This window comes from Miniopterus schreibersii (assembly GCF_964146895.1).
Source record: "Miniopterus schreibersii genome assembly, chromosome: 1".
NCBI classification, from domain to species: domain Eukaryota; kingdom Metazoa; phylum Chordata; class Mammalia; order Chiroptera; family Miniopteridae; genus Miniopterus; species Miniopterus schreibersii.
The window spans coordinates 68196057-68219074 of record NC_138101.1 but is presented as its reverse complement, the minus strand read 5'-3'; the positions used below and the strand labels follow the sequence as shown (position 1 = coordinate 68219074).

At 39.7% G+C, this 23018-nt stretch overlaps 1 protein-coding gene across 1 annotated transcript in view; it reads right to left on the bottom strand.

Annotated features, from left to right (window-relative positions):
- The window catches only part of EGF (epidermal growth factor), an 80205-nt gene that overhangs the window by 35695 nt on the left and 21492 nt on the right, over positions 1-23018 (bottom strand). Inside the window, exons 3-11 of the mRNA XM_081137420.1 lie at positions 21902-22083; positions 21274-21501; positions 20313-20515; positions 11031-11156; positions 9899-10021; positions 6773-6895; positions 5751-5876; positions 4586-4722; positions 2202-2350 (exon numbers count right to left, since the gene is read on the bottom strand). Coding sequence (XP_080993546.1) covers positions 2202-2350; positions 4586-4722; positions 5751-5876; positions 6773-6895; positions 9899-10021; positions 11031-11156; positions 20313-20515; positions 21274-21501; positions 21902-22083 — 1397 coding nt within the window. The remainder of the gene's footprint in view (positions 1-2201; positions 2351-4585; positions 4723-5750; positions 5877-6772; positions 6896-9898; positions 10022-11030; positions 11157-20312; positions 20516-21273; positions 21502-21901; positions 22084-23018) is intronic.

The window sequence follows — 23018 nt, the reverse complement described above, 5'->3', positions numbered from 1 at the left end:
GGTTCTTTATTGGTTAAGAGTTACCATGTAATCTAATACCACAAGCTTGGAATCTCAGTTATTTAAATCCAATTTCTAGCTAATATCAAGGTTTTCAAACTATAAACCTTTCATTTCCAGACAAATTAAAGGTTTTCTTTTCGCAGCTGCCTTTAGAGGAAAGAAGACTTACCAGGGGCTTGTTATTACTGAAGTCAGGGAACTAGGGAACCCCAGGCCTGTTTCTCCGGGATACGGTGCCTGCCTATATCCTGAAGGCATCGCCTCGGCAGCAGTCCCGGGGTGCTATTAATCAGACACTGTTCAAATTAGAGGTGCCAGGCAAGTGCGGGAAATACGAGGAGGCCTGGCATCCGCAGAGGGGTCGGCAGCGCTGACATCTGCTGTCCTGATCAGCGTTTACCCTTCTGAGAACAGTCGTGTACAAGCCCTGTCATTACGCACAGCTGACATTTTAAATGTCCTTTTAAGTAAGTTCAACACAAAGGAGGCCATTATTATGACTTTTATCACCATTACAACTGACGTTGACTTTCATTTGTTATATGACTCTGGGTCGAGCACATTTTAATCAACTCTGATTGGGGGAGGCAGTGCATAGCTATGATTATTAGGAGCACACGCTTTGGGAGTGGTTGTCCTTGAGTTCAAATTCCACATCCACTGCTTGTGGGCTGTCTGACTTTGGTAAAGTTATTTTACCTCTTTGATTCTCAATTTTTTCATCTTTAAGTTGGGGATAAGAAAACTTATCTTTTGGGGATTCAATGATATCATGGACATAAAGTTCTTAGTGCAGTGTCTGGAGCATTTCAATAAATAAATAAATGCCCGGAGAATAAGAGAATGAAGGTACATTTAAATGAACGAACGAATGAATGAAAATATCTTCACTCTGGATATAGATGTGGCATATTATTGATCACTGTACATCACAGCATACACCTGGCTCATTTTTAGAAATGCATTTGTTTCCCATGGGTTATCCAGACCACAAGAGATTCTCTGGGACGTGGAAAGCGGACCCCCAGGCATATAAACCTGTTCCCTGGGACTCCTCCCTCTATGTTGGGACAGCTGACTTCACAGATATAAAACCCTAATTAATTCTCCTTTTTCTTCATTTAACATGATTGCATAGGTACCAGATGTTCAGGTTGGCCACCATTTCACGTTATGGCTTTACGTGACTCTGAGCAAAAATTATTCTAGCACGAAGCATCTCTGGCACCATCCTGTGAGGTGCTCCACAGTCAGTTTCCTCTCCCTCCGAAGCAGGGAAGCAGGGAAGCGCACTCACGAGGGATGCAGGCACTTCCTCCCTCACCCTCCTCCTACCCCACCATTCCTGGGGCCACACAGGCCCACAGGCCACACACACACACACACACACACACACACACACACACACACCCCAATGCAGCAGTCCTTCCTGCAGCCCCAAGAGCAGTGCGCCAGAGACAGAAACACCATAGCTCCTCTCTGGTTCTGCTGTTTTCCACCAAAGGGAAAGCAGACCATTTCTCTGATCTCACGAGGACTTTCCTCACAACTTCAGCATGAAGCTCTCTCCCTCCTTCATGTCACTTAGAGAACCAGCATGTGGATTGCAGTCTAAGGTTTGCCACTTGAGTGCTGCGTAACCTTGAATAAAACACTCAGCCCTCTGAGCCTTAGTTTCGGGACCTGTAAAATGAGGGGGTTTGGCCTGTTGATCCCTGAAGCCCCTTACAGCACCCCCTCTAGGAGTGTACACCCCTCATTTGGAAATTGTTTATGCATGGCCTTGTGACATTTCCTGTACTAAAATTTAGCGAAGCGTGTGTATTAGTTTTTCCTGTGTGTATGTGCCTCATCTCCTGGCTAAACTGTGAGCTGACTGAAAAGATGAAACACTCCTCATGCTGCTCTGTGTCTCCCATGTTGACTGGGAGAGAGCCCCATCCACATTAGATGCTCAAAGAATGCTTGCTGACTGTATTCACACAGGTTTTACATTTCCAGCCTGAAATGCAAAAGCACACGCTACTTTCTCGGTCCTCAAAATTTCCTACAGGGGAGTGTGGACAGCATTGGGGGCATCTTTCCTCCAGTCCCAGCCAGGTCCCCAGGAGTATTTTCCCATGTTCAAAGTGGAAGCTGAAGCCAGCGGTATTACCTATCCCATCGCCCCTATCCCACATGGTTAAAAGGAAACATACCCTCTGTCTGTCCAATAGAGTTTACGGTCAATCCAGTCTATGGCAAGGCCTTCTGGAACATCTACTGCTTCCTCGATAAGCGTTTCTCGCTGGGAACCATCCATATTGGCTCTCTCTATCCACTTCAGGGCTGTATGGGCAAAGTATACCTACGAAAGAGAACATAGGCATTTCTAACTGATCTGTTTTTTAAAATGAATATGGAATAGATACAAATGGGTTGAGTATGATATAGTAGAATTGTTAAGGACTTGGCTTTGGACATAGACGCACCTGCAAATGAACTTCAACTAAGCTGCTTCCAGATACTTGCAAACTTAAGTAAGTTAGTCAATGTCGCAGAGTCTCAGTCTCCTCGTTGGTAAAATGGGGATAATAATACCAAGTACATTAGTTATATAGATAAAACTCCTTAGCCCTGTGCCTGGCACATAGTTCTGTTGAGACTGGTAATTTATTAATCTTTGATCATTGGTCAGTAACAAAGCCATTGAACCCATTGGTCAATAAGAGAGTACTTGAACCCTAGGCTTCTGCAGCCTGAAAGGGAGCAATGATTTTCAGTTTAATGGGGACTACACACTGGGCTGCGTCTTCTACTGCGCAGTCCACAGCATTTCACTTCACTGCAAATCAGGAGACACAGGTTTCTCCCAGTTTTGCCACTTATTTGTTTGATTACCTTGGCCAAGTCACTGAACCTCAGTTTTCTCAACTGTAAAAATGCTGAAGTTAGACTAACCATTTTCCGAAGTTTTTTTCATCTCTTACCTTATGCAATTGCATTTTAATTAATCCATATTGGATATTGTTACCTTGCGGGCACTAAGCTCTTTTTCAGTCCAGTATGCACACTATCAAACAGGTACAAGTATTTCATGAGAATCTTAAAAACTGCTATGGGTCAGCTTACAATTTAATGATAGCATTTGTGGGATTTTAACTGTGAGTACACATAGGTAGATAAATCTATAATCGATGAGAGTATTCACAAAATGGTAATTCATTAAATAATGGATTATCTTTGCAGATAAAATAGAAAAGGTTCTATTCCATAATACAAAACAGGTACTTCTCCTAGTCAAAAACTCTCTGCTAGAACTCTGCTTCTCAAATTCAAATGGACTCACACATTACCTGGGGACCCTGTTTAACTGCAGACTCTGATTCGGTGGCCAGGGGTGGAGCCTGAGAGTCTGCAGTTCTAACAAGCTGCAGGTGATGTCAGTGCTGCTGGTCCAAGGACCACGGTTTGAGAAGACAATGAGAACATTGACCAGGAAAATAAAAAACAGTCACATGGCTTAAAGTTCATTCTAGGTCTCCCTTATTCACCTAGTTGTAAAAATACTGATTGTGTAGGAAACGGACTAGTTTGGTAATAAATGAATCTTGAATTGATTTTTTTCTATTAATATTTTCCCCGTTAATGTAATTCTTCCATGGAGTCATATAGATTCAGCTCAGGAAAAAGAAAGAAGAATTGTTCACTGGTGTTCAATTGCTAAACTTCTTTTTCCAAAAGAAGTTACATTCGGCCACCAATCCATACTAATTAAACACAGAATCAATTTGCTTCACTCACCTTTTGGCCATTTACCAGACTGCTTCAAATCAGGAAAAAACAAAAACGCAAAGTTTAAAACTCTAGGAATTAATCTAGTCATTACTAAATAATTATAAAGGGAGATTAATAACTGTGTAAATGTATAAATATGGGTGATTAATCCCCAAAAGATACTGCAACATATTATCTCAAGCACATTCTAACTTAGCACAAATACAACTAACAAAGATAAAATGGTCAACTGATTGGGTTGATAATATAAAAACTCTAAATTATATACAAAAACTTCATGTACAAGTTGATTATTATGTAAATAATTTCATGAGTTAGATTGCCATTCCCACATGAGCCATAAAATTTCCGTTTCCTGGTTTTCATGGTTAAGAGGTCATTGAGTTCCCTCCCTCAATGACATATTAAATGAAAATTACTAACCCATTTTTCCTAAGCCCCACCCCAACCCTCCACTTCTCCTACTACCAGCAAATGATCAAAAACCTATTTATGGGCTTCTCCTATGTGTATGGACGGCACAGTGCTAGGCTCCCATCATCATGCCCAGAAACAAAACTAAACTTAAGATCCTGCTCGCTCATCTCCAAAAAAATGGCTGAATCACATCAAGAACCAGGGTTCTGATAACAGAAAACCCTTCGAATTTCTCAAATGATGTTTCAATGTCTGTATTTAAATTTTTCTGTGCCTAATGGCTCTGAGCTTCTCAGAGGATTTTCAAGTAGCCCAGGTCATCTGTGAGGATCTTTCCCTACTCTGTCCTTAAAGCACAGGCACATCTGTTCGAGAGACAAAACATTACCTTGTTTTCCACAGGGTCATGATCTAGGGCGAAAACCGCTCCCATCTGCTGGCTGAGCAGGCTTCTGTACTCTGTCCCATCAAAATGCATGTGGCGGATATCTTGAGAATTGGCAAACAGCAGAAACGGCTGTGGTCCTGATAACCAAATTCAAATATGGCCCCATTTAAAATACACCTCGAAAGCCAATAGGCACATCTGACTCTCCCCTTCCTTAATTTCTGCAGTACTTGTTTTCTCAACTTCCCACCAGTGTGCGTAGGGTAAGACAGGCAAGAAGAGTTCTCTTCCATGAGGTGACATATTGCCAGGATTTCATCACTGGAATCCTCCCTGTCTAGGGGCCTGCTTTTCAAGTGCAAATGATTTAGAGAAAGAGCCAGCATTCAATAACTAAATGGTACAAATTTTAGTGCTGTAATCTCCCTGATTCACACATAACTGAAACATATTAATATTAGCAGATTGTATTAATTCAGGTCCAAAGAGATACCCTTCTCTGGCCCGAGCACTTATAAAACAGAAGCATGATTATTTGAGTTAATAACAAGATCCTTGTTAATTTTCAGAGCTCAGATTATGCTACATTAACTAAGGCTCTGGGAAGTTAAGACTGTTGGGCTCTGACTAAAGCAATCCCAGATTCCAAGTATGATGAACCTCAGGAGAGATGAAATCAATTTGGTATAAATCTGGGATTTCTAATGCTGTTGAAGAGCACAAGAGATGTAACATCAGTAGACAAAAAAAAAATAATAGTTGAAGCATACAACTTCATATTAAATTTTGACATAAAAAAACAGAATTTGTCAAAGTATTATTATTACTATTACATTCACTGGAGAGTTGAAAATCAAACCAACACATATTTTTTTAATTCTTCATAACTACCAAGTGTTTAAATCTATTCTGGTGATGACTTTCATATGTACTGGAATACCACTTGATGCTATAGTAAATGTTTGGTGAATACTAGTTAACTTCTAAATATTCCTATTTATATTATTTATATTATTTATAATGTAATTTGTTTTCCATTTCCAAAAATAAAAAAATCAGACTTTTTACCCAGAAGCCAAAAGCAATTTGATGCTGTCTTTCTAAATGAAATGCTGTTTTCACGTACTTTCGCAGAGACACACTTTCAAATACCCACAGCACTAACCTGAAGCTACACAGGTTTTTTTGTCCAGTTGAAGGTCGTACCCAGGAAGGCAGCCACACTCCCAGGATACTGGGCTGAGAGCAAGGCAGAGCTGGCTACATCCACCGTTATCAGGCGATGAGCAGCCTGCAAAAAACAGTTGCTTGGTAATGATCCCATGTCACTCAAAAATATAACAATTTTCCATCAAAATATTGAGGTGAGCCAAGTGTAAGTTGATTTTTAAAACCATTTCCACAGTCATTCATACTGCTGCAATCAAGTTCATTTTTCAGAGATTAGAAACAAAATGTCACCGTACTCCACGTCCCTACAACCTAGCATCTTGAATGTTAACCCTTCCCATACCAATGGCCCTTGTCCTCTTGCCCTACTACTGAATTCACGACCATGTGCATTGGCAGCTGGCTGGAATACGAAATACGTTTTGATGAGTTTGGCAACTGGTCTAATTCTTCCTAGTGAGTAATTAATTTTTCTCTCTCTCACTTTTGACTGCTTTGGGCCTCTTGACTGCTTTTGCTTTCTCTATTTAAAAAAAAAAAAGGCCACACACAAGTCTCCTGCTAATTTTGAGTTACACCCATCCCTCTATTTGCTTAAGTCTATGAAGATAAAAGTAGAGAGGTATTTACAGGCACAAGGAACAGGCTAAGCACTTTGCATCCACCATCTGCTTAATCCTGGCTACAAATCCAGGAGGTAGGTATTGCTAACTCTACAGATGAGGGAACTGAGAGCAAGGGAGAACAGTAACCAGTCCGAAATAACACTGCTAGTAACTGGTAATGCTACCTCGGGGCTGTTTAATTTCAAAGCCTTTGCTCATAACAACTACACTATGCTATCTAAAAACAAAATACAAAAACTTATATTATTCAAATCTATGCTAATCCATTGCAAAAATATCTTTCAATGTGTAATGTTGGAAAAATCTATTCTTCTTTGCCAATAAGATGCAAATTTTAGGTGTCACTTAGAAAATGAGTATTTTCAAACGAACAAAAAGTAAATAAACTTACCACTACACGTTTTTCCATCTGTCTCAAGCACTGAGCCTTCAGGACAGAAACACATGGGACCATCTGAGGTCAGAACACAGTCATGGCTGCATTCAGACCCATTGCTTGGGCAGGAAATTAATTCTAATGAATGAAGAAGACAGTCAAGATTAGTGTTAAGTCAGGTTTGTGGAAGGTCAGTAAAATCCGTTGCTAATAAAAAATGCTATCCTGAAAAGAGTAAGTTACATGAAAAGTAAACATTTATGAATTACTGTGGTAATGAAGATATAAAAAGAAAGAAGAAAATTTCAAATCTAAAGAAAAATATAGACCTCTGATTCTGGAAAATAACTCTAGTTTTCTCTACGTTTCTTTTATGTCAAATAATATTTTTATAGTTATTAGTCATCAAAATCCCAAAATATTTAAATGGAATTTGGGTGAATAATTCTCAAGTTCATCTAGAAAACAAATTGTATGTGTAGGAAAACTAAGGACATTGTATGACTGTAGTTAGGTGTAAGAAGAGAATGAGAGGCTCTTAACAAATATCAAAATGTATCACGAAGGAACAATAATTAAAACAGTGCGTAAGGAGTATGGGAATAGATAGAAAGGATAGTAGAACCAGATGGAAAGACTCCAGTACACGTAAGAATATAGCATGTTATAAAGGTATTTAAAATCATTGAGCATGTGAAAGATGTTCTAATCAATGGTAGAGAAATAACTGAGTGATGATCTGGGGCAAAAGTTAAATTCCTACCCTACACTATACATCGAAATAAATTCCATGTAAATAAAATATTAAAATGTGAAATATATACTATAGAATTCTCGAAGTTGTGACAATCAGGTGAGATTGTGTGTGCTGTGCTTGGAACATACTATACTCTATAACACATAACAGCACGCACTTGAATATTTGTCAAGGGGTAAACCACATGGTTTCGGAAGAAGGGCAAGTTCCATAGACAGGCACAGAGGTAATAGGTAATTTCCAAGAAATTCATTACCATTCATCCATTTTTATGTGCCCAATTTCATAAGCATATATAACATTTAAATTGACCTATTCTCCATCATCTCTGAAGCAGGGCTAGAAAATATACATTATTTTATATTTTTACTTGGCTTTTCCCTTTCTACTTAGCTATACTAGCAGATTCTATAAGAATTCTATAAGAAGGTATCTGAGTATGTAATCCTAAATTTGAGTTGAAAATATCCATTTAAACTCATAATGTACTTTTTTAAAAACAGTGTATTCCTAGCTCTAATGACCCAAAAGGCTTAAAAACAGTGACTAATTAGTAGCAGATTATGTTCTCTAAATATAATTTCTCATCAAAAGAAAGTAGTATGCCTTGAGAGATTGCTAATTTCAGGTCTAGAACATGGACTGTACAAGACAAACCTGGAAAATATGTGCTACAGGCAACAAGGAAACTATCAAAGATCACTGGGGTCAGGAAGCCTGTCGCAGAGGCTCCCACTGGCTAAAGAGGAGACAAGGTTTGCTCAGCAGTAAGGATAACAACCACAATGCATGGAAACACATAAAAAATGTTACAAATCCAGCATTTGTCCTGTCTTAACTGTATGAATTGTATCTTGAAGTAACCAAATAGTTAATGAAAGTTTTCTTTAGAAAGGTATCCCAATTAATAATTAAAAGGAAATACTAGAACTAGATATCACCACTTGAAACCCTTGATGAAATGATGAATCTGGGGAGTGATAGGTAACGGCTGCTACAAGCATTCCCTGGGAGATCGCTGGGCTCTTTCTTGCCCCCTCTCCCCCCCCAGGCATCTTGGCAGCTTCAAGGTGTATTTGGTTGGTGGGGTCCTGCAAGGAAGGAAAAAAGATGGTGGCTGAAAAGATGACAAGAAAGTCCCTGGAGGCAACTCTAGGCTCCTACTCCTTGTAGAAAGTGGAAAGTGCGTGCTGTGGGGCCAAGCAGGCTCTGAAAGTTACCAGGCAGGGCAAGAGGAAACGTCCTCCTTGCCAACAACTGGCAGCGTGGTGGCGACCTGAGGGGGGCACTGCGCCGTGTTGCCAAACGGTGTCCATCACGGCAGTGACAATAATATTGAGTTAGAGAACTGCACACGAGTCTTATATAATTTTATTAACCAATGTCACTCCAATGATTCTAATTTAAAAAAAGAGAAAACAAATATACTGAATTGGGCACAGCATGTGGAAAATTCCGCAGAACATGTACACTGGCGACCATTGATCAGGTGATTCTATATCATTAAAAGCATGCCAGGGCTTTTAGTGAAGTCAATCATGCACCTTTTTTCTTTAGTAAAACAGGCCAGAGCTTGTTTCTAAAAGAGAATGAAAGAAAGACCAAGAAAAAGAAAAGACTATTGGGGATGTTTATAATGTGTCTCCTGAGGGAAATATAACCACACCTATGATGTATTCGTGCCAAAAATGTCAAAGCCGAGTCTGATCAGGCCTTTAGATCTAACTACAAGTTTGTAAAAGAAAAGGGACAGCACAGAAGTGCCATCAGTAAAATCCAAAATGTGAGAAACTGCAGGGGGGAAAAATGGTTCTTTAACAAATACTTGCAAGGGCAAAAAAAGAGGAGAGAGAATCTGTAGAATAAAAGAGGTGTATTAACCTAGCACAACACACGGAGCTTGTCTGGATACTTCAAACCAAGCAACTGTGTAAAAAAAATTTTTTTTAAGATAATTTGAAAACTGACTAGAGATTTGGTATTATTAAGGAATTATTAATTTTTAGGTGTGATAATGGTATTGTGGTTATACCTGAAAACTGACTGGATATTAGATGACATTAGGAACTTAAAGCTAGTTTTTCAGATATAATAATATATTATGATTATGTTTTTAATATGCTTATCTTTTAGTGATATATAATGAAATCTCATAAAATCTGGATAAAGAAACAGGAATATATGTATTTGTTTCCCAACCTTGGAGATTTTGGTTTAACAAGTCTGGGGTAGAGTCCAGTCATTCATGTTTAAAAACAAAACAAAACTCCAAAGTAATTCTGAAGCTTGCTGCTGATCCAGGATCATCAGCCCAGACCACAGCCACCTCAGAAACGTCAGTGAACATGAAGGAAATAACGCAGCAAGTACTTGCTGTGACTTACGGTGACACCGTTTCCCATCAGGAAGCAGAACAAATCCTACTGGGCACGTACAATAATAGGATCCGGGGATGTTTTCACACCCAAGAGTACAGCCGTGATTCCAAAAGGCACATTCATTGACATCTATACAAAGAGAACAGCAAAACACAGATGGTTATTTTTGAAAATAAATTCTAGTATCCCTAATGAGCCCAAAATAGCGTATCTCACAGTTGACCGTGGAAAGACTGTTTTTGCTACTCTAGCAAAGGATGAAAGAAGCCAGTTCAATGATCGTGAAAGTCACTGTTACTCTGTCATAGTTTATACTTTCAAATACAGATTTTCATAGAATTACCCTGGGAAAAAATTGTACTGTTTCCCCTGAAAAGACAGAGTATCTGAAAGCCACTTCAGGCAGGACTGATGGCAGTTCTTAAGGACAGGACATCCCTGCTGTGCCTTCCAGCCTCTGGAAGCTGACAGGGGCCCTCACCCGAAGGTGGGCACCGTCCCAGCAGCGTCCCTCAGCTGACGCCCAGCCGCCAGGCCCCTGTTCTAGGAGATGCCCCCTCCTACTATTCTTAACAAGTGGCTGTCTCCTTAACCTAACGTCTCACCCCAACTGCCTCCACTGAGTAAATGCTGCAGCCCTGGAGGCTTGGTCAGCAGCTCCCTGGAGAAAGAACTATTTCTCCGAAGTTCACTAAACCTGGCCCAGAGCTCCCAGTAGGAGGCGCCCTAGGCGGCCAGCCGCCTGCACAGGTCCTGCGGATCCCCACTGGCCTTCAGGGCGTGAGACCTGGAGTCACACACACTCTCTGAGGACCTTATGGCCGCAGTGCAACTACTGCCCTAAACTATGTGAAACCTCTGGCATTTTGCACAAACCCGCGGGGTCCATGGGGCCCAGTCAGAGCGCCCCTGCCTAGGGTCAGCCCGCAGCAGCCGCTGAAAGCGTTTGATCCGGGAACACAGCACAGAAAGAAGCCTGGGAGTGTGCCAAAGGCTCGAGAACCCGGGGAAATAGAATTGTTTCCCTGGGGAATGCAGGGGGCGGGGAGATCGGCTTCTGGTGGAGCCGCCGGGCGGGGGGGGGGGGGGGGGGGGGGGGCGCGGGCGCGGGAGGCGGGGGGGAGGGGGGGCGCGGTACCTTCGCAGCGCTTCCCGTCGGGGCTCAGAGCGAAGCCCTCCGCGCACGAGCACACGCGGGACCCGGGCTCCTGCCCGCACAGGCCTCCTCTGCAGTGACCTTCGCCCGGTTTGCAGAGCCTCGGACCTGGAAGACAAGATGGTTGGTTTGCAGTAGCGGTGGGTTTTGACAGGGACAATGCCCCACTCCTTCACGGTTCTTAGGACGCATAATCTCCCGGTGACATCAGCAGGACTTCCTTGCTCCGGGTCACGCCGCTTTAGCCCGACCCGCAGCATCCCAAGGCCCGTCTGTTTTTCTTTTTCTTTTTTTAGATTTATTTTTTTTAAATATATCTTTATTGACTTCAGAGAGAGGAAAGGAGAGGGAGAGAGAGACAGAAACATCAATGATGAGAGAGTCATTGATCGAGCCCGCAACCCGGGCATGTGCCCTGACCGGGAATCGAACCCCCATCGCCTGGATCCCAGGTCGACGCTCAACCGCTGAGCCACGCCCTGCCCGCGTTCTGTTTTGCTAATTGTGTTACTCCTGCAGAAGCCCTCAGGATAGGGCATCCTAATTAGCCCGAGCTGTCGTTGATTGGGTTACAAACACTAAACACAGCTTGGCTTTTTTTTATTCGGATTTAGTTTTATAAAACTATTTTGTTAAAAAAATAATAATAAAGTACATAAACAAAAATCCTGTAAATGAAATATCTCTTTACAAAACAAAAGAGCTTCAAACCTAAGAACATCTGTTCTTAAGTATAATATTTATGGGTCCATCTATATAATTAGTTGTTTTTAGGATCACTGTTTCAAGAATGACATCTTTCAAGTTTAATAAATACCATTGTCATATGTCTTCTCCCCAGTTTTCTGAGTTTATTGCTTCCAGCGGTCCATGTTTTACAAAGTAACCCAGGGTAAATAGTAAAACCTGCTCAGCGAGGTAGGTGCTTGGGTTGAATTAGCCCAATATAATAAACAACAAATGGCCAAGGTGGCACCTTTGGTTATGAGAGCCAGAGTCAAGGGCCAAACAAAGAACACGGATATCTCTGCTCAAACTGGGCTCCTTCGTACTTTGCCAATTTTAACAACGGCAAGACCACAGTAAAATGCTGTAGAAAATACTAAGATAAGCGTGAGTATTTTTCACAGGATTAGAGTGATGCTGAAGCTGGGAATCTTCACACCGCACTCTGAGAAACACCAGCCTAATAATGTTAGTTCCCTACTTATTTTAAACTTGTTTGTTCCGATCTCTTTACCAAATTAAATGCACAATTTTGCCAATTATTCAATACTGTTGGAATAAGACCCACTAAGTCAGTTAAGATTTATGTTGATTAGTTTTTTGAAGGTATTAATTCAAAAATTTTGTTTTTTGTTCATGTCTTTTGTGCCGATTGAGAATGTATAGCTAAATTGTTTTTCAAGTTCCTACATGCTTCACATATCAAAATTAAATTAAGCAAAATTAAAAATAAAATGACCCCCAAATTTAAAGAAAATGACTAAAATTAGAAACATAACTTTACTGGAGACAAAATATGCCCAGCTGCAAATTTTTTTAAATGTAATTTTTTTAACTTAATTTATAAAGTTTTCAAGTGAACAACAAAAATCCAGGAAGGTCTGATTTAATCTTTTAATGGCACCAAAGTGCTACTGCTTTCTTGAGGTAACAAAAAATTGAACTATTATACTTCTTGTAAATATCCCTTATAAAAATCTTTCCAAACCCAAAATGGTACATGACCACTGGATTAAGAATTAGAAAAACAGTTCTGTCTCGGTTCTGCCTTTTATATTGAATCACTTTTTTTTTAACCTCAGTTCCCTAATCCATGAAATTGAAGAGTTGTGGTAGATATTCTCTGAGATTTCCCACTTAAAAAATTTTTTTATTGTTCTATACAGAGTCAGATGTTTGTGGTACATTCCTCTAATTATACCTCGAAAGATTCTCAAACCTCAATTACTGCTAATAGTGTCTTAATGGAGATTCAAACTGACTGATGAAGAAAATAATTAGTGTCTAAGGTATAGGAAATGCTCTTTCTTTCATCTATATTCAATTTTTTATTTTTGGTACTTTTATACCACCTCTCACGTTCCCTTATGTGTGTTCTTATCATCATCATCACAATTATGTATTTCGGTCTTTTTTCCATTAATCAATAAACTTCTGAGGATGACGCACATGTATATTCCATTCACATTTATAGTCCCACTTAGTACTGGGTTAGGGTTAGGGTTAGGGTTAGGGTTAGGGTTAGGGTTAGGGTTAGGGTTAGGGTTAGGGTTAGGGTTAGGGTGTCTTTTACAACATAGGTGTACTATGGACACCTGGAACCCATGCCCACAAACCTGTGATTGTGTCATCTGCAACTGAATTCCTTTCTTTGATTTCTCCTCTAATTTCCAGTCAATCTTATTGTTAGAACTCAGATGGTCAGACCATGCTAGCCCACTACCCTTTCCACCATGCCATGCTGCTGATGGTTTTAATAACCTTGTTAATAATATATATCACTCCTCAAAGATGAGCATAGGCAGGAAAGCAGTCACTGTTTTCCTCTGAATGTGCTAATGATGTGACCTGAATTCAGACACTAAACACTTTAAAAGGTCATTTTAGGAAGTGGCGAAACATAGAGGATTGAGGGCTATATTTTTGTTTAATCTCCTTAATCTTCTGCTGTTCTTTAGCTTCAAATTAGGCCGAAGCTAGCACTCAGAATGCTGTTGCTGACCTCAGATAATACCCCTTCCCAGAGCCCAGAAGTGGGGCTTAATTACCTTTAAGATCAAGTTAAAGCTCCTAATCATGGAGTTTAATGTCCACCACCAACTGTTCCTTCAATAACTACCTGGCTAACACACAGGCTCTCAGGAGCTTTACTACAGCCAAGTAAGTCTATAGATTTCACCCTGGCCCAGTTCAGAAACAATGGGCATGGGTTCCTTATCTTGTTTTTTTCCTCCACTAACCACACCTTTATTCTACCTCGAACTCAGTGTAAAACTTGCCTCATCGACAAAGCCTTACTAGTCTCTTCAATTTGAACCCATTCACTTTAATCATTCTTGTAACTAAATATTTAACACTCCCAATAAGTAGCGGATATAATAAAAATTTGAACATTTATAAAGCACTTACATTGTCACAATTAATTCTCATAACAAGCCCTTGAGCTATGCAGAGCAAGCATTACCTTTCATTTGACAAATCAGAAAAAAGAATCTTAAGGATCATGTACAGGTAATAAGGAGTAGGACTTGGACTAAGGCTCAAGCCTTCCAATTGTAGAACCCATCTCTTTACCATATATACCTCCTTTTATTGTGGTCACTTTATTGTGTTTTGCAGTTATTGGGTTTTTTATGAGTTGAAGGTTTGTGGCAACCCTGGGTAGAGCACGTCTAGCAGGGTTCTTTTTTCAACATTTGCTCACTTCCTGTCTCTGTGTCACATGTTGATACTTCTCACAATATTTAAAACTTTTTCATTATTATTATATTTGTATATTATTTGTGATCAGTATTTTTGATGTTACTATTGTAATTGTTTCCAATAAGACAGCGAACTTAATTTACTGATGTTGTGTGTGTTCTGACTGCCTTGCTGACCAGACGTTCTTCATCTCCCTCCCTTTCCTTGGGAACTTCCTATTCCCTGAAACACAACAATATTGACATCAGACTAATTAATAACCCTACAATAGCTGCTAAGTGTTCAAGTGAAAGGAAGAATCTCGTATCTCTCACTTTAAATCAAAAGCTAGCAATGATTAAGCTTAGTGAGGAAGGTATGTCAAAAGCTGGGATAGGTCAAAAGCTAGACTTCCTGTGCCAAACAGTTAGCCAGGTTGTGAATTTAAAAGAAAAGTTCTTGAAGGAAATTAGAATTGCTACTCCAATGAGCACATGAACAATAAGAAAGTTTAACAGCCTTATTGCTGATCAAAGAAAGTTTCAGTGACCTGGATAGAAGATCAAACCAGACACAACATTCCCTTTAGCCAAAACCTAATTCAGAGCAAAGTTCTAACTCTCTTCAATTTTAGGAAGGCTGAGAGACATGAGGAAGATGCAGAAGGAAAGTTTGAAGCTAGCAGAGGGCTTGTTCATGAGGTTTAAGGAAAGAAGCCATCTCCATAACATAAAAGTGCAAGGTCTGAAGCAACAAGTGCTGATGTAGAAGCTTCAGCAAGTTATCTAGAAAATCTAGCTAAGACAATTTATGAAGGTAACTATACTAATCAACAGATTTTCAGTGCAGACCAAACAGACTTAGATTAAAAGAAGATACCATGTAGGACTCTCACAGCTAGAGAGAAGTCAATGCCAGGCTTCAGAGCTTCAAAGGACAGGCTGACTCTCTTGTTAGGGGCTAATGTAGCTGGTGACTCTTGCAGCTAATACTCATTTACCATTCTGAATATCCTAGGGCCCTTAAGAATTATGTTAAATCTACTCTGCCTGTGCTCTATAAACAGAACAATAAAGCCTTGATGACAGCACATCTGTTTACAACATGGTTTACTAAATATTTTAAGCCCTCTGTTGAGATCTTCTACTAAAAAAACAAAAAGATTTCTTTCAAAATACTAATGCTCATTGACAATGCATCTGGTCAACCAATAGCTCTGATGTAGGTGTACAATGAGATTAATGTTGTTTTTATGCTTGTTAACACAATATCCATTACTCCTGTATCAAGGAATAATTTTTACTTTCAAGTCTTACTTACTGTTCAAGAAATTTCATAAGACTATAGTTGCCATAGGTAATGATTTCTCTGATGAACCTGGGCAAAGTAAACTGAAAGCCTTCTGGAAAGGATTCACCACTCTAGATGTCATTAAGAACATTCATGATTCATGGGAAGATGTCAAAATAGCAACACTAACAGGAGTTTGGAAGAAGTTGTTTCCAACCCTAACAAATGACTTTGAGGAGTTCAGCCTTCAGTGGAGGAAGTAACTACAGATGCAGTGGAATTAGCTTGAGAACTAGAATTAGAAGTGGAGCTTGAAGATGTTACTAAATTGGGGCAATCTCATGATACAACTTGAATAGAAGAGGAGTTCCTTCTTATGGATGAGCAAAGAGAATGCTTTCTTAAGATGGCATCTACTACTGGTGAAGATGTTGTGAAGATTGTTTAAATGACAACAAAAGATTTAGAAAAGTACATAAACTTAGTTGATGAAGCAGAAGCAGGATTTGAGAGAACTGACTCCAATTTTGAAAGAAGTTCTACTGTAAATACTATCCAATAGCACCACATGATACAGAGAAATCATTTGTGACAGAGTCAACCCATGTGGCAAACTTCATTGTATTTATTTAAAGAAACTTCCACAGCCACTCCAGCCTTCAGCAGCCACCATCCTATTCAGTTAACAGCCAACATCATCGAGGCAAGACCCTCCACCAGCAAAAAGATTACTACTCTAAAGGCTCAGATGGTGGTTAACATTTTTTAATAATAAAGTGTTTTAAATTAAGTTACAAACATTGTTTCTTTAGACATAATGCTATTGCACACTTTATAGACCACAGTATGGTTGTAAACAAACTTTTATATGCACTGGGAAACTAAAAAGTTTGCATGACTTGCTTTATTGTGATATTTGCTTTATTGCAGTGGTCTGGAACTTAAAGCGCAATATCTCTGAGGTATGCCCAGTATATATTTGTATAACATATATAACATTATATATATATATATATATATATATATATATATATATATATACACACACACACAATGTATTATATATAATATATAAATATAAAAATTATATATAAATAATATATTTTTCTATGAACCCCAGAGTTAAATTTTTGTTTTATTTATTATCTTTCTCATTAGTGAGTTCCTGAATAAACAACTTCATAAACTCCCTTAAAAAATTCCCAAACTGTATAATAGAGAAGTTTATTTATTTTTGTTAATAGAAAATAACAAGGAAGAAAATACAAGAATAATCATTTTGTGCTATTGGAAATCTTAATTACAGTTTTTTTAAAAAATCACTCAGCCAGAATTCATCTACTTGGTATCCTTCATCATTTAAACCCCTCTAAAAATCAGAAAGTAAAAAAATCAACAGCCTCCAATCAGTTAAAGATAAATGCTATTTACTCTCAGAAGAGTCCCTCAGGCCCACTCAGTCATTTATATTTTATACCCATTTCTGACAAGTTTGATCTTAGCATGGAAATAAAAATGCAAGGTGTGTATCCTTCACTCTCACTGTTACCCCCCCCAACAACCACTACATTTCCTGACAGCAGAAGTGGCTGCATGGTTCCAGTGATCTTTCTCGCTGAGCCCACACATAGCCTCAGCCCAGCTTCCAGATCTCCCTGTGCAGTTACTGGGAGAGAGCAGGTAAGGGGACCCTATTGGTCATCTCTCCCATAAAGACTAGAAGCCTCAAATCAGGGCTCCTCCTAGGGAAAGATTGTACCGTTTGAGTACCCAAATGATAATAACTGCAATAAATAAAAACATGTCAAATGTTTTTAAAATCCATGACTTTATATAGATGCTTTTTTTAAAAAAATGATCACCTTTTGAGGCTATACTAACTCTTATTCTGAAAACAGATAAATTAGGAAGAGCATCAAGCATTTAATTTACCTTTCATATAAAAGATCCTCCTCAGGGAAACCATATAGCTGATGTGAAAAATTTCTTCAGCTAATAAAAGCATAAGTGATGATAGACTTGAATGTCCTTACTTTGAACCACTAACCAAAACATGACTCTGGGCAGTGATAAATAATAGTGTCTAAAGCCTGATTGTGCAAAAGGCTGTTGGGAAGCTTTATCATGGATGGACCAGGTTGGCAACCCCCGAACTGCTGATGAATCTTAAACATCACAGAACAAGAACCAGCCACTGCATGCGCCCGGGTTTGCTCAGTAGGAACCATACAATGCTGCCTGCGGTGCCATCTATTAAGTATTCTGGCAAAAAACCTGAATCTGATCAGGCTTCAAGGCCTAAACCACCTGTTCAAGGGAATACATGATCACATTAAATGACACCATGGGGATATAATCTGCAAAATCCAGAATGCGAAAAATTCTACAAAACAAATGATCTCGTTTCCTCAATAAACAAATGGCAAGAAAAAGTCCTGGATTAGAAGATAAAGTGAGGTTACAGCCAGGCATATGAAAACCAACCAGCAAGCAGTGAGAGCCAACAGCAAGAAAGAAGACAGAAAAATGATGAAAAGCCATTCTGACCGCTGAAAAGGCATTTCAAGTGGCAGCCATGTGGTGTCAGGGCAAAGCTGTATTACAAACCCAGCTTTGCCTCAGCCCAGTCGTATGCTTGCTCCAGGGACAGGCATCTTTGCAAAAGTGACCCTGGTCATTAAGAAAATGTCAATAACTATGTTTGAAAGCTACAGCAATCTGTATTTTGCTAATATAGCTATGAAAAAGAAAAGAACTTGGGGTGTTTGAATTCTGGATCAGATGGTCCAGAAATTCATTGGATGAAAAGAATTGAAAGCAGGGTCTCAAATGGATGGACCAGGTTGCCCACACCCGAACTGCTGATGAATCTTGAACATTACGAACAGAACAAGAATCAGCCACTACATGCCTGTGTTCATAGGAATGTTATTCACAACAGCTAAACATAGAAGCAACCCAAGTGTTCGACAACAGATAGATGAGTAAGTAAACTTGCATTGAAAGCATAGCCATCACAAAAGTTAAATGACAGTTTCTAAGTTGTTGGGGTTTTTTGGTTGTTGTTTTTTTGTTTTTGTATGTCTTTATTGATTTCAGAGAGAGGAAGGGAGAGGGAGAGAGAGGTAGAAACATCAATGATGAAAGAGTCGTCATTGGTCAGCTGCCTCCTGCATGCCCCCGACTGGGGATCGAGCCCGCAACCCAGGCACGTGCCCTGACCGGGAATTGAACCTCTGTCTCCTGGATCCTAGGGTGATACTCAACCGCTGAGCCACGCCCAGTCGGGCTCTAAGTTTTTAAAAAATCAGATAAGAAGCATTCACACTATTCGTTGCCTTCCTGAGGATATAAGAAATAATAATGTCAGTTTGCCCCAGTCCAGCCTTCCTTCAGAAACCCCATGCCTGTCCTGTTCAGTCTCCACAGCTCTCTTCAGGACCCATGTCTGGGGCAGGTACAAACACATTTACATACTCACTGTGTCAGGGACTCAGAGGCCCTACCGTCTCCCACACTATTGCCAAACCCCAGTGCCATCCAGCAGTTAGGAGGAAGAGAAGAGAATTCCATCTCCGCTTCAAAACCTCACAAGGCTACTTGGGGATAAAATTAAATATATCTGAAAACCTTCTTAAAATAAAACTTTTACCTAAAGCAAATGCTAATGTAACATCAGTTTTGTGGTATATAAGCTATACCGAGGAACCTACCTTTAAAAAAAAAAAAGCCCATGCTAAAGAATTCAAATGGAAAAGACTACATTTAAAAGCAGAAATTGGGGACTGGGACTAGATTCAGTCAACCCATTCGTTTTAACTCACATTATCTAAAATTCTTTATTTATAAATAAATAAATAACCAGTGAATATAGGGTGGTTTAAACAAATAAATAACAAACATGATCCCTGCCTGCACGGCACTTATCGTCAAATGGGAGGAAAATGAAAAGAAAGCAGAGTAATATGTAATGATACCTTGCAATGAGTTCAGTGAAGGCTAAACTGAGAGAAAAGTAGGAGGCGGGGCCACTTTGATGGGATGCCCAGAGAAGGTCTATCTGACGCGACATTTAAGCTCAGAACTGAAGAGAAGTTTAGGCAGAGAAAAGAGTGCGTGAAAGGGCCAAGGCACGAAGGGGCCGGGCATTCTGGGGAACTACGGAAGGGCCTGGGTTGGCTTCCAGCCGGGGAGGGGAGAGCTGCTGGGTCAGGGTGGCCAAACATTGACGGCAGGGCAGAATGTTACATGTCAACCCAAACGCAAAGGGAAGCTTATGAAGGCTTTCAAGTAGAAAAGCTAAAGGATCAGATTAACTATTTAAAGGCAAGAGAGGAAAATAGAAAGATGAGCTGAGTGGCTCCTACAATAGGCCAGAAATGCTGGTCGTCTGGACTATGATGGTGGCAGTGGAGGAGGGAAGCAGCAGGAAGGACTTGGAGGTAAATGGGAAATTGGGGTGAGGCAGTGGGAGAAATCAAGGATAGCCCTTAAGTGTCTGGCTTGAGCAAGTGGACAGGAGGCGACCACCATGCCAGACCTTGTTCAAGATCGAAGATGACTCACCGGACTCCCACGTGTCGTGTTCGGCATTGGGCTGCACCAGCGGGTGCACCACTTTAATTCCACCAGGCGGCGCAGATGATGAGTTGAGGTTAATTCTAACCATATCCCTCCCGGTGTGTTTGTTAGCTATCCAAATTGTCTTCTTTCTCCATGTTGAGTAGAAGATACGGTCACCAAAAGAGGACATTGCAAACAAATTGTGCCTAAAAGACAACAGGAAAAACAAAGAAACCACATAAAGGATGGCAGAACATTTCTTTCTGGGCTTATTAAAGTTTCACTTTGTTTCAATTTATTGTCTGAATTTTAATCACCTGCCTTTTCAATGATTTTTCTTTTAGGTTTAGAAACAGATATTAAGTTTAAAATTTTATTTAGGTAGCCATAATCTGAATTAATGAGGTATAATTTCTAGCTCCAGATTTATTGTCTCATTCTTTTGCAAATCAGCATGTAAGTGTGATGGAAATAAAATAAAGAAGAAAATAGGAAGAGGGTAAGAGCAGACTTCTGGTTTTGTCCATTTCTCACATGACTAATTTCTGCCTCTTGCCAGATGCTGGAGAGCTGGTTACTGGCAAGATGAGAAATCGAACTGTATGGCTTCACAAGTGCGTGACCTAACACTTCCAGAGAGAATAACTATAACCAACATGTGAAAACTTGTCATATGCCAAATACTCTGTTAATTTTTTTATTCATGTCTCTTTGCCTAACTTTCACAATAACCCCAAGAAATGGGGTTATTTTTATCCCCGTATTAAAGGAAACTGAGGATAAGAGAAGTCATGTAACCTGCCCAAAGTGACTTGTCTAATAATCAGTAAATCTGGGACTTGAACTCAAGACTCCCAAATCTGTTCTAAACCACTATAATGGTTTAACTGGCAAAAGTCAAATTAATTTATCTCACAGACTTCAAATCGCAATTGTTTCATTTCACACCAAAAGCAAAACTTACTGTGCAAGATGTTTGCTGATGTGGACAGAACCTCCGTTATAATCACAGGAACAAATATAAGAATTGCTTCCTTCTCTGTTGTACTGAATCCAAAAGAGCTGTTTCTCAAGCACATCCAGGGACACAGCTGTTATTTTCTCTGATGTCTCTAACAGAACCTTCACTTCCATACCCTCGAGATCTGCTCTGTGGAGGCTGCTGGGCCCCTCCGAAGACCAAAACATAAACCTGAGGGCAAACACATTAATTAGACACATAATTGAATGTGAAGTCACTTAAATGGCCAACTTTTTCAGTCCTCAGGTGTCTGCATAGGACAAGCTTGACTATTTTGAATGAAAATTCATTTCAACAAATATTTATTGCCCTATTGTGGATTTTCCATGTGATTTCAAGTTAGAGGAGAATTATGCTTCTAACAGCATGAAGCCAAGGTAGTCAGGAGTGCAGTTTGTAGAGGGAGCCTGCCCTGGTTCAAATCCAGGCAAGCGGCCTATTGGTAATGGTGTTTCTGTACTATGAAGAGGGCAATGGTCTCAATGAGAAGGTCCCTGTGAGTCAAAATGTGATTCCATGAATTTTCATCAGATTTTGAAGTACATCTGTGTCCGAAAACAGCAGAATTTACCTTTCTACTGGATCAACTGCTACATTTGCAGGATATTTTAAGGTGCTTAAGAGAACACGGGAATTGTTTCCTTTCATATCTGTTATGGTAATGATTCCTTCCTGTTCATTTGACCAAATAAGTTCTTCATTTATCCAATTGATTGCCATTCCTGAAACATTTTTCTCTATATTGCATACTTTCTGTAAGAATCAGATTTCAAAATTGTTGTTAATATTTCTCCATTCACAACAAAATTATTTTTATTTCTATGTATAAAAACCTACTTTTTAAAGTACTTGTCATTTTTGTGCATTCCCAAAATTACTTTAATAATAAAATAATCACAGCTTCAGTGCCATTGTTTTGATGTGCCAGTGTTAACCCCCCATGTGAATACTTCTGGGCATAGTATTTAGAGCATAGCTTTGAAATGGAAAGTTATTCTATACTTATGAAAATTAGGCAATCAACCATAATGTAGTTATAATTTCAGCTATAGTAACAGTGGAATTTCAATGCCACCTTAAAGATAGTTTATTCAATTCCACTTGCTAATGGAATTTTCCAGATTCTCACCTGAACCCAATTCCAAGCTTTATCAAATTCTGACAAGATTCCCTTGGAGTCTGTGCACAGAGCTCTGGAGTAGATGAATTTCTCATTAGGGCCCCACTTTTCTTCTGGCCCCTCCTCCTCCATCAGTCCACCCCCTTTTGACAACCCCCAGTGCCCTTGCACTATGACCTTATGACCCAAAGAGCAAGCCTTCTCTCTATGTCTCTTGGGCAGTGTTTCCTGCTCTGTCATTTAAAAACAACCCAACCAAAACCTCTGTTATCTCCTAATTCCAGTGCGTGCAGGTGAACTGGTCTTCTTGGGGGGTGGAGGGTGGGAGGTGGGGAGAAGCCTCAATTGGAAAGTTGCAGATTTCCATGGTGCAAATAGTCCCACCATTGCTGCTACTGCCCTGACCTCACTGAATGCGTTTGGGCAGAGATCTAACATGCTCATGAGCCTGTATTAGTTATACTTCATAAACAGAGTAATCTGGTCAAACCACTTAACCAATTACTAATATATTAATATATAGCTCACCCAGGTAAATTGTTTACATTTTAATGGTTGTCCTTTATAA